The following is a 12,634-nucleotide window of genomic DNA, read 5'->3' as shown; positions in this document are numbered from 1 at the left end:
TTGAACAGTGCCATTTTAATGTTTGTGCTTGAAAGACAATTCTTTAAACCTCAAACAGCTATCGTACAGATCCAAATCATAGGTCGACTAAAATCTCTCCTGTACATATGTATAGATATATTTATATATATAAACAATGTCCGCTTCAAATAAAACTTGTCCTGAAAAGTAAAAACATACGAGGAACACAGTGATGATGGGAAGCAAAAACGAAAAGTCTGAATTCAGCGTCGGGCTCAGCGGGGGGGGGGGCAAACTGAACATGACTCGGGGGAAATGACGGCGTTTAAAGTATTTATTATGGCTTACAGTTGATTGAGGACATCCTGTGTTTATACAGTTCTATTACTTATTGCCACAGCCACTTCACTTTGAAACAAGTGAAGGGTTCAGAACCAAACCGGTTTTACAAACACTATGTACAAGTTTTCTTTTTTTTCAGCAGTTTCACTTTAAGGTTTCGTCACTGTACAAGCGTCATACCACATACACCGATCTATAGAGCATTTAAACTTACTAATTCTTATTTACAAATATATTTGGTAAAACCCTGATTAATTTCAACAGTAACCAACCTTGCAACTATTTAAAGATAAAACACTTGAATATCTCAAAATACTGAATAGCAAAAACAACAAAAAAAAGAATAAAAACCTGCTTGTTTCTTTCTTTGATCCAAAAACAGTTTTCACCACGAAGGCAACACCTGTAAGTACCTTCAGTTACTCTTCAATGGCCTTATACCAGGAGCAGAAGTACAGCACTTCACTTAAAGTACTCTGAATACTGTGTCAGTACTGTTTCGAGTCAGTTTCCACCAGTCAAACACTTTATATCTCGTCTCTTCGGTAAATTCTTACACTGTATCTCGTCTGCTGAATACTGTCCCATAATATGCAGGTTGATACGCTGGAATAAGGCAACAGTAAAGTAACCTGCTGCATTACCTTCTGCTGTTTTTCCCCACGTAAAATCTTACCAAACCAAACGATCAAATACTTCAAATACTTTAATAGAATAAAACTATGGTCCCCAAGTACACAACTGTAGTACAGTGTAACGAGTACGGATAACAAGTACAAATACTAAGAGTCAAAGGTCGTCAGGTACCTAGTCTTTACATTATGGAGGGAGGTTCACAGCGGAATCATAGGGGGGAGGTGGGGGAGAACATGTCTACTTGCTGTTGTTGTTTTCATGCAGGTCTCTGTGGAGGATCCAGATGTCCTCGTGTGATTGGTTGTTGTCGTTGATGTTGTTGCGATAGTAGTTGTTGTTGCTGCTGCTGCTGCTGCTGCTGCTGCTGCTGCTGGGGGGAACCTGCTTTGTTCTGCTGCTGCTGTTGTTGGTGACGCTCCTGCTGCGGCTGGGGGGCGTCTGGGTTCGGCTGGGGCTGCTGCTGCTGCTGCTGTTGGCAGCGGTGGAGGCTCGTGTCTGCTGCCCCCTGCTGCTGGGGACAGGGAGCTGCGATTTGGCGCGAGGGCCCGAACGCCGCTCGCTGCTCTGGACGGACGTCTGGCTGGAGCCGCGGCCGGACTGACGGACGATCGTCTGCACAGAGAAACGGAGAGTTTGGTGAATCGTAGCCATTTTAATCACCACGTCAGTCGTCTACTGAACCAATATTATCCAAGTGCAGAGCTGCAGCAGCCCCACCTGACAGGGAGGCAGCCGACCTGCAGCTGTAAACATCAGCTGAATGGCATTAAAGCTGACGTGCATTTGAACAAACTACTCTTATTCTCACTGGTTACACAACTTTTTCTGTCATTTGTGTTAGTACAGTCGAGGACAAGCTGTGAATGATGGACGACACTGAGGCTGCAAATAACCATTGATTTCATTGTCAATGAATCTGTCCATCATTTAGTGGTTAGTTGTTTGGTCTTAAAAACATAAGAAAAATGGTGAAAAATGCTGGATTATTGTTTCCCAAGATGCCGTTCTTAAATGTCTTGTCCACAACCAGAAGATATTCAGTTTACTGTCATAGAGGAAGAAAGAAAGAGAAAATTTGGTTTATAACTAATTGATTGCAGCTCAAGGCCACACAGTTCAACACATGGACGATGAAGACTAAGCCTCCAGAGGACAGATTAGTAAACTCTGTTTTAGACTTAGTTAAACCTGGGCCCAACACAAACTCAGCTACACAGTCTGAAATGTAAAGTAAAAATCAGGGTTAAATGACTTTATATGTTCGTCCACATCTGTCTATTGATACTGAAGTAATTCACACATTTCCTCTTTAATGCTTTAATCTTTTTTTCTTGCATGATTCTGATGGTCGAGGCTCTGAAAAAGTTTAAAATCGTGTCTCAGTTGTTTAAAATGATGACATCAATTTGCTGTAAGTCCAAAATAACGAGCTAAAAGAGGCTAAAAGGCGCCGCGGAGCTGAATGACACCTCCTAAATCTGTTAATACCGGACGGCTCAATTACGTGTGAGGTCACGACAAACGCACCACAGACACATGATTAAAAGTCGCACAAAACAAACGCACACCTTCATTTTAAACTTGAGTCACCAGTTTGTGGCTCAGTGAGGCGGCGACGGAGTGACGGTGATCTTAGTGGAGGCTGCTGTTCTTTCTCCAGAGAAAATAACCACAATGCCGACAGAAGGAATGGCTGAGGAGGAGTCCTGTTTGTGTTTGTCAGGCGGTGCAGCCGCACAGAAATGTAGGAACGCTGCGTTCCTTTAACGTCCACGCTGCATGTTAAAATCTGTCATCTTTTCTGCTGTGCTGTTACTTTGCTGCCTGGACAACACAGGTTGCACACGGCGACTTCAGACTTTGTTTCTCACCGTCTGCGGTCGCTGCTGGACGGCGGTTTCCCGTTCGGCCTTGTGGGGCGGCGTCGCTTCGCTGGGGCAGCTGGAGAACAGGATCAAGTCGTCTTTGGCCTGAGAGATCTGCGGGAGGCGAAGGAGAGCGAGCGTGAAGCGGCGCCGGATGTGAGTGTCTGCGCTTTGTTCACTACAGCAGGCAAAGACTGGGTGGGTGTGGGTGATGAGGCGTAGCAGCATCAGGGCCACGCAGGTGAACGTCTGAGATTAGGGGATTAGTTTGTCAGTTTTTAAAGCTGTCGAGAGATTTTTGACATAGTCGGTTCAGTATTTCTTTGAGGGACGAGTGTTTTTCACCAGAATATCCCTTTAAAACACTGAATGTCAGATTATTTTCAGACAAGGTTTCAGAGTTGAGAGCACGTTTCAACACTCGATACCCTGAAGCTGCTGAGTAACTACACCTGAATCATTTCTTCTTTAGTCATTTTTACACCCAGTAAATAGCTGTAGCCCTCATCTGAAACAGCACAGGTATCACACACACACACACCCTCTATACTTGGGAGGATGACAGCGATGAATCAAGAACCAGCACTGAGTCAAAACATGTGACCTAAAAGCCGAGTGCTTGGAAATGTCAGTGTAATTAAGACCTGAGTGGCTTCTGAACTGTGAAGCTGTTTATTTTCTGTTTTGCTGGACGGCAGAAAGACGCAGCAGCAGCCAGCGGTCCCGGCTTTGATCCGCAGGACGGCTAATGTGCATTTGTCTGAGAGAAAACCCAGAATGAGTTTAAATGGATCAGAATTTGAAAAAAATCTGCAGACGCTGATGCTGAACAGACTGTTCCTGCTCTTCTCCTCATGCCTGCATATTACTCTCAAGTCCTTTGTTGATATTGCAAATACATACTTGTATTAAGTCCTCCCCCTCCTGCACACCCTACCGGGCGTCACCCCTCACCCAAACTGGACGCAGCATTTCCAGTAGGGAAGAAAAAGGCCACACAAGCTCTGTTTTTACACAAATGAAGTGGTGATAGGAGCATGACAGCTCCTAACACAGGTGGCGATAAAACCCTAAAGCCAGGCTGGCCAACCAGAGCCTTTTAAAAAAAAAAAAAAAAAAAAAAAAGCTATGACCAGTAGGCTACCGGTTATGGAAGGTTAGACTGGGTGATGTAGAAAACCAGCAACGCTGGCGGCGAGGTCGGGTCTGTGGGGGTGTTGGATTATGTAGCAGTGACCTCTGCAGATGCCTCTGTTCCTCAGTGTAACTGTGCATGTATGTGTAAACGTGTCAGGAGTGCTAGCAGAGTTAACACCAGCACTGTTTTAGCCACATCCGCCCTTACAGTCCACACATCATCGTATGAGTGACGGCACCTTGCTGATGTCGGGCTCGGACTTGCTGGAGCACATGGTCTGCAGCTCCCGGATTAAATCTGTCTCGTCATCCGAGAACACGGACAGACCGATGGGCTCCCTGCGAACACAGTGACATTTAGTTTAGCTCTTAGTTCTTTAATGGACCCCATTAGCTTCCACAAAGTGGTCGCTAGTCCTCCAGAGGTCCTCGTTCAACTCAACGGCAGGAACTTAAAATGAAAATTGTGCCGTTCAGGATGTTAATTATTAGACTCGTTGGTTCGGTCTGAGACGAGTCTGCCTGAAGGTGCTGCTACTAACACTACTAATGCATAATCATAAAAATAATAACACTGAACACTAACCTCTGATCTTTGCCATTGGCCATGTAGCTGACATCAGTGCTCGACAGCGAACCTGCAACACGAGCAGATACGAACAATCAGAGTCAGAATCTTTTATTGATCCCCGACAGGAAACTGGATCAGCTGCTCCCATTGTGCAACACTGACAAAACAGGAAAAAGGAATAAGAAATATCTGAAGACAGAATGTAAACAGTCTGCAACAGTTTTCTTATAGTTCTTTGTGGCAATATATATTTTTTCCATATTTTGTATTTTATATAGTCATTTGTATAAAATGTACATATATTCAGCTTTTATTCTGTATTTTGTATTTCTCTATTCTGTCGCTATTTTTTTCCAACTGCTCCTGCCTGCTGCCAGTAACACCCAAATTTATCCGGCTGTGGATTAATAAAGTCTTATCCAATCAATGACAATTAACCATAAATAATAAAAAACATGAAATATGTAAATACGTCAGATACGTGTATTATGCTGCAATAAACAGCAACCATCTATGTGGAAATATCTCTGTTAATTCTAATAGAATACCACTACTGCTAAGACTATAACAATAGTAATACCAATACTAATACTACTACTAATAACAATATGTAGTAATATTTATAGTAATTCTACTAGTAGTAGTAGAATAATGCAGTATAAATAATACACATATACACCACAGTATTGCACATGTTGATGAGATGATTAGAATTATGAGGTGATGCATTACTGCAGTTACTGACACACAACTGTGAAAGAAGAAGTTAGGAACAAACTTCAAGTTCAGTTCACACAAATCACAAAAACTTGTTTCACACCTGCTCCTACTGGAATCTATTATATTATTCATATTTAAATGGTAGCAACAGGAAGCATACGTTAAACCTGTCAAACACCGCCCCCTTGTGGATTCTGCTGAAACAAAGCCAGCGTCCCCACTTCAGGCCTGGATGGACGGTGTAAAACATGGACGCAGTCTCACCCACTGGTTTCTGCAGAAGCAGTGTGAAGCTCAGAGACAGTGGCTCCGACCTCCACCATCTCTATCAGACTCCCACCTAATCTAAAAATGGGCAAAGAGGTGGAGAGTGGGTGGAGCTGAGACGGGCTGAATGAAGGTTGATGAAGCGTAGCAGCTAGCTGTCACTCAAAGCAGCCTGACCCATAATTATACATAACTTTGAGGCTTAATATAATTTAAATGAGCGAGTTACATGAAACTTTCTGCTATAAATTTGAGCATTTTAATATGGTGGTCTATGGGGATTGACTTGCTTTTGAAGCCAGTCTCAAGTGGCCATTCCAGGAACTGCACTTTGGAGTTGGAGCTGGAGCCTCTGAAATCCACATTTTAAGTCTGTCCTATTTCAAAGACCCCTTCCACAGCGCTGGTGTATCCTTTGCGGCCCTCAGTACGTGGTGACATCGTCTGCTTGTGAAGTCAGGAATTATCACAAAGTCATGTGGTATTGTAAAGTTGCAGGATGTAAATAATGAAAGCCAGGACTGAGCAGCTCTTTGCACCCTGCATGCAGCATCATGCAGTTACAACATGTACCCTTTACCTGCTGTCAATTATTGATTTAAGTGAAACGTTACATCCTGTAATGTTAACTGTTTTATCATTAGAACACATCCAAGGTTAACGCTCTCTCATGCACTCAGGTGTTTAAGGGAATCTTCCTGGCCTTTTCACACCTAAAAGTCCAAACCAAGGTCTGAACCAGCGCTTGTGTTTTCATTGCATTGTATAGATTTGATCTAGTTAGTTTTACTTTCACATCTCAATTATGTGATTTGTGAGCAGCGTCTCCCTGATGGTTTGTAGATGGGCGTGTCTGACGTCTGCCTGTTAAAATAAGGGTTTTTCCCAACTGACTCAAGTCTGACTTAAGTCTTTATAAAGCTAATGGACCCCAGGTCAACCATCTGCTCTCCTGCTGTCCCTGTGTGTGGCTCAGTTTGTTTTGCTGAACTTCCTGTAACACGTCTGAAAGTCCGAGCATCCGAAAAACAAAGTTTCACACCTGAAACAAACTGTTGTTCAGTCTGATCCAGACTGACATCACCTCTTTTTGTCTGACCCGGATTCAGCCGTTCGGTCCACACTGCGGTTCAGGGGAAGTTTCACACCTGACACGGCAGGTGTGACAGCGCCCTCAGGTAATGTGAAGGACACAGCTCGTATCAGAGCGTCCGTCTTACCCTCTCTGAAGGAGCCGCCGCAGCTCCAGTTCAAGGTGGGGCTCCCCTTCTTCCGAGGGCTGGTGTTGGATCGTCTCAACTTGCCGCTGTCACGCCCCTTCCTCCCTCCTCCGCCGCCGCCACTTCCTTTGTAGGAGCCGATGGCCGACAGAGGGAAGGTCCCGCCCCGAAACTCCAGCAGGTGTCTGTCAATCTCTGCGGGAGACGGAGAAAAAAAAAACAGATCAGCATCTCCCGACGTTTTTACTTTGGAACCGCCGCTGCTGGAACACACACCGTGTCGTGGCAGGGGGCAGCCCAGGAGAACAGCCTTGTTGACCAGGATGCTGAGGGCGGCTTTCACCACAGCCTGCTGCCCGGCACTCAGCCCGCAGTTGCTAGGAGACGGTCGCTGCGACGACGGCGATGAGGAAGAGGAGGTGGTGGCGGCGGTGGAGGAGGAGCGCCTGGCTGTTACCCGGGAGATGATGGCTTCTTCCACACGGGGGACGACCACAGCGTTCCAGAGCCGAGCCAGCCACCTGGACGGTAACACACACACACACACACACACACACACACATTACTAGGTTTAACTTCAGGGCACTGACGCTCAGCTCCGAAAACAAGGAAAGGATGTTTTCAGTGCTGAAACAGTAGTCGTGGTAGTTTAGTTAATTAGCTGGCAGAAAAGTAATTAACAACAATTGACAATTGATGGTTGGACATTATTAATTAATTGAGTCATTCCAGGTTCTGGCTCTTAAAGGGGAATTTCACTGCTGGAAAAATGTTATTATCTTAAAACTGGGCCGTCCATGCAGCAGAAAGATGTGAATATTTTTTAAATTGGTGCTACGTGAAAACCTCCAACAACCAGAATGCACTGCCCCCCGCCGGACCACAACTCTCCTGCTGGTGGGTGACGAACCGTGAGCTGGGGGGGGGGGGTGCTTCATTTTGGTTCAACTGGTTTCAAACAACAGAAGCCTCATACACAGCTAAAGAGTTCACATTTGAGGGGAGAAATAGGCGATTCAGTTTGTAATTACACAGTTTGGCCACTATGTGCTCCCAGCCCGTGTGTGTGTGTGTGTGTGTGTGTGTGTGTGTGTTGTAAGGCACTCTGAGTGGTCTATAGACTAGAAAAGCCTTGTATAAATGCAGTCTATTTGCCATTTATGTCAAATTGGGTTTCAAAGCCAGGCACACTTCCTGGAAGCTTGGTGCATTGAGCGCGCCTGCCCAGAGGCATGATGGGATTAACTCCACTGTGCATGCGAGTCTGCATGCCCTCAGAAGTAACCTAGAAGCTAGAGATCTTTTTGGCATATGCACCAGGTGAGCAATTAGACTGACAAGGCAGCATCTTTGGGTCTGGTATCCAGCTCTGTACAGGCTCTCTACTAGCCTGTGTCTGCTAACGCTGGAGCTAAACCTAAGAGAATTAGAGAATGAACCATGTTTAATCTGGATTTCTTCTACGGTAACATGTAATTTAACATATCCTGAGCAGCTTTTTCAGACGATGTGAGTCACATACACACCTGACGATAGCCTGCGTGTTGTTTGGGTGCACAGGGCAGGACAGGAAGAGCTGTGGTCCCAGCAGAGCCTCAAGGGTCCCCAGACGGGACAGACAGGCGTTGAGCTGCTGCCAAACCTGGTTCACCCACAACACTGACCGCTCCATCACGCCATCAGGTGACCAAACGCCAGTCCCCATCTGGAGGAGTGGTGGAGGAAGAGATTAAGCTTTCACTTTTTTATCTTGCTGATAAAACACAACAAAAGACTGATGCAACAAAAAGGAGACAGACTCGATTAAAACAGTCAGTCCTTGACAACAGAGGGATTTCTCCAAGCATGTTTTATTCACTTTATTGCTCTCTTTCACAGCACTTTGATGCAGCGTTATAAATCCTGACTAAAAGAAGCGTTTTGGAATCACAGTCCTCAGAACAATTCCCTCACTGACCTTATGGAGCAGCTTCCTGCGGAGGTGCCTTCCCAGCAGGCCGTGCAGAGGCTCCTGGTCCCAGCGAAGCGTCACCCAGCGGAAATGCTGCTGGAGACGGAGCTCTGATCCCTGCAGGCGGGGCTTCGACAGCGTGGCGATCAGGAAGCTGCCTTCACGGAAGCGGTGGGGACCTGAGGGACCAACAAATGGGGGAGGTGGGACAGGAAGTCCATTAATTCTCTATCATTCTGTTAGTGGACCATTTATCTGGTGGTTTATCAGGTTTTATAAGATGAAGGCATTTATCTGACACTTTTACCCAAACTCACATCTGTTACAGGACAGTTTATCCAACCACTGAGCACATTCTTCATTTTCATCACACTTGATGCACAAAGTAATCTGGTTCTGCTGCAGCATTTGCATGCTATTATTTTAAATACGAACATTTTGTGTTAAAATCTAACTAATCAGATACCGTATTTTCTAGACTATAAGCCGCTACTTTTTTCATAGGTTTTGAACCATGCGGCTCATACAAAGGTGCGGCTATTCTGTGGATTTTTCTTCCACCGCTAGGGGCGCTCTAACTGGAATTAGAATCAAAACTAGGACAAAATAAATGAAAAGAAGAATACGCTACTTCCAACTACCAACGCGTTCAGAAAGGCTGGACTGCTACGCGAAGAGAGCGGCGCACCTTCAGAGCCAACCTCACCGGAGGATGACAGTGACACGGAGAGCGAGACTGATGGAGACAGATGTGACGAAGCGCTGCTGAGTTTGTTCAACTCCGACACTGAAGAAGACGACTTCGTGGGTTTCAGCGAAGATGGTTAAAGTGACGTGATTTCAAACACAGGGGAAATGAAGATAAATAAATACCGGTTATTTTCTCTTGGTTCTGTGCCGTTTTAATCAGCAAAGTTGCTGCAATGTTAAAAGACACTGTTAGGAAAGGATCTATTTAGGTACATACATGTACATTTACAGTTCAAAATCGTTATGTACATGTAGTAAATATCTAATCTAACAACATAAATATCTGCGGCTTGCATATCTTTTTTTTTAAGTAGAGCGGATGCGGCTTGTATGCAGGTGCGGTTTATAGTCCAGAAAATACGGTAGTAATCCTGGATAGAACCTGCATTAAAACAACAATTTGTATCTGAACGGCTTCGCAGGACAGAATACTGCGCTGCATCTGTTGTAGAAAAAGGTAACTTGAGATTGGATGAGGAGGATTCGCTGCTTGTGTTAAAGCTACTTCAACAGATTTAATGGAATAGCTTCTATTTATAGATAAGTTTAACTCCAGTTCACTTTTCTTCCTGATAAATCACAGATTTTTTAACATTGCTCAAAAACTTAAAAAATGCTTTCAGTCTTAACAGCTACTATTTGCAGAATTTGAACATTTCTGACTTCGGTGCACCTTTGCTCCTAAACACTGAGGATTTAATGCTGGAATGACATGGTTATAGCACTTAGTGACTTTAAGATGTATGTTTGCAGCCTGGCGGCAGTGAGTCGTACCGCTACTGAGGACCAGCGGCGAAGCCGAGCCTCTGTTGTCCAGGCTGTGGCAGAGGTCTCCAAGCAGGCCCGTTAGGGACGAAGCCTTCTTCAGTCCCTCCAGCAGCACAACCACACAGTGACCGGTGTGACCCCCCGAGCCCACCGCCGGCACCAGGAACCCTGAGACCGGGAGGAGACACCATCATCACCATGGCAACAAGAAGTCAGTTTGATGAGTTGGCAGTTATGGACCCACAGCTGCCAACACTGATTAAACCTCTAAAAACGTTCATATTTAGAGGTTTTTCAGTCTCTTCCTGCCTTAAAATGGTTTAGCTGTGACTCTACACCACCTTCATTTAGTCCGCACGGTACCATGAAGATGCAAACAGTCTCCGCCTCCATCTCCACCCACTCCTCCACGGCTTGCCTGCAGCTCTACCTGCTCACACCTTTATTCAACGTCCTTGCTCGGACTTCAGTTTATGGCATCTAATGTTTTTCTGATTTGTACTGTTTTTTTAAGTTTTATTCACTAATGTTTTCACAGTTGCCTCCAGTAAAAAGGCCAAATCCTTGTCTGCAGCCTTTAGTGGAAGCTTGTTTGCTGCATAAGTGACAGCAGGAGAGCAAGTTTCCAATAATCTACGGCCCTGTCTCAGGGTCCCACAGACAATCCACTATTAAATGAAATGCATCAAAAGCAGGATATGACAGCAATCCTATAACGGATGGAATGAAGTTCAATTAGTTTAATCAAACTTGAGGGTTGATGTAAATCAGTGTGTTACTGAAGCAGCTCACATGAGATCAGCTTGTCAGATGCTAAAATACTAGCTTCCATAGCACTTATCTGTTGTAGACTTTATCTTTCACACTGAACATTTCACCTATATGAGCCACTGAAATGGGTGTAGGGCTGCGACTAATGATTATTTTCATTGATGATTAATCTGCTGATTATTTTCTCGATTAACTGAGTGATCGTTTGCTCTGAAGAATGTCAGAACGCAGTGAAAAACTGTGACATATTCCATTAACTATCATTGGAAACCAGCAAATATTCACACGTTCCTGCAGAACGGATGCAGGAAACAGAAACTTGTTGGCATTTTTTGCTGTGTGTGATCGACAAATGATCAACAAAACTGTTTCAGATTCTCTTGATCTGTCGATCAACTAATCGATTAATCTACAAATGTTAAAAAAGCATCACCTCCGTCAGCGTGTGTCATGACTGCATCTGTGTGTGCGCCTACCGCAGGTGATGAACGTCTCCAGCAGCTGCTCCTTGGTCAGGCTCTCCTCCACCTCCACCCTCACCACATCACAGCCGAGCCCCCCCGCCTCCTGCTTTGACTGGTGGAGAGAGAGAGAGGGAGAGAGGGAGGGGTGGGGGGGGGGGTGTGGGGATGAGTGAAGAGACGGAGAGGTGAGAAGGGAGCACGTTGTCATGGAAACAAAGGAAATCTACTACTACTATGCTCCGAGAGAAGCGGAGCAGGAGGAGAATTTGAATGAGCAGAGAGGGCTTTTCCAGACACGTCGCCGCTATCAGAGAGAGCGCAGGCGACATGCAGCCGCTTTATTCAGCTCATACGCACGATTTTTATAAGTATACGACTAAAGATCAACAGAGGGGGGTGGTATCACCTGCTGGATACACAGTGCTAAAGTAATTAACCACCATCATCCATTGTCAGGTAAAGAGGAGAGGTCAATGCACAGAAAAGCTGTTTAAACCATCAAAATACAGTGGAAGAAAGGGTTTACTTTAAAAGGCTCCTATCAGATTTCTGTTCCACTGCAGGAAGACACCATTCGACGCCTTTGCCATGGTAACGCTACAGATTGAGCACTGCAGTGATTCTCACAGTAGTTCATGAGAACACTACCAGATGCGTTCTGCGATAGCTGCCAGCGTGCCGGCCAAATTCCACAAATGAAAACCATCATCATCATTTTTTATCATTTCTACCGTACGAGTTATCCTCAAAACCCCGACCTGCTCGTGTCCCGAAGCAGAACTGGACCGGTGGCCCCCCTGCAGTTTCGTCATGTAATGAGAGATTCTGGTGGTTTGCATCCAGATTCTGTTTCATTGCATCACGCGGAGTCAAATTCAACGTTTTCATCTCAGGAACGTCTGAGATGAAAAGCTCGGTTTCTCGGTTTGGTGGATGAATTTGCTTTGAAGAGGCGTCACTTTAAGTCTTACTGTCAGACATCGACATGAACTCTTCCTTCACCTGAGTGGACCAACGCAGGACGTGCTGGTCTGTCATTGGTTAAATCTTTCCAAAACATTCTACATATATACAACCTGTGAGGTGAGAACGAGGCTCAATGCAACAGGAGCTGTTTGGAGACTTTGATGGATTTTTTTATTCCTCTATTGGAGCCGCAGATGAATTATTCCCTTTAATTACTTCATGTTACGCTCCATCATGGACAATGG

General features: G+C 45.1%; 1 protein-coding gene across 1 annotated transcript in view; it reads right to left on the bottom strand.

Moving 5' to 3' along the window:
• The window catches only part of cttnbp2 (cortactin binding protein 2), an 89,136-nt gene continuing 76,502 nt past the window's right edge, over window positions 1-12,634 (bottom strand). Inside the window, exons 14-23 of the mRNA XM_041939344.1 lie at window positions 11,436-11,535; window positions 10,195-10,356; window positions 8,677-8,849; window positions 8,246-8,424; window positions 6,996-7,240; window positions 6,720-6,914; window positions 4,528-4,579; window positions 4,181-4,280; window positions 2,811-2,918; window positions 1-1,551 (exon numbers count right to left, since the gene is read on the bottom strand). Of these exons, the coding sequence (XP_041795278.1) occupies window positions 1,177-1,551; window positions 2,811-2,918; window positions 4,181-4,280; window positions 4,528-4,579; window positions 6,720-6,914; window positions 6,996-7,240; window positions 8,246-8,424; window positions 8,677-8,849; window positions 10,195-10,356; window positions 11,436-11,535 (1,689 nt within the window). The 3' untranslated portion in view covers window positions 1-1,176. The remainder of the gene's footprint in view (window positions 1,552-2,810; window positions 2,919-4,180; window positions 4,281-4,527; window positions 4,580-6,719; window positions 6,915-6,995; window positions 7,241-8,245; window positions 8,425-8,676; window positions 8,850-10,194; window positions 10,357-11,435; window positions 11,536-12,634) is intronic.

This window comes from Chelmon rostratus, chromosome 6 (assembly GCF_017976325.1).
Source record: "Chelmon rostratus isolate fCheRos1 chromosome 6, fCheRos1.pri, whole genome shotgun sequence".
In the NCBI taxonomy this organism is placed as follows: Eukaryota; Metazoa; Chordata; class Actinopteri; order Chaetodontiformes; family Chaetodontidae; genus Chelmon; species Chelmon rostratus.
Note: the sequence above shows the minus strand (reverse complement) of the source record. Positions and strands in the feature narration are given on the sequence as shown.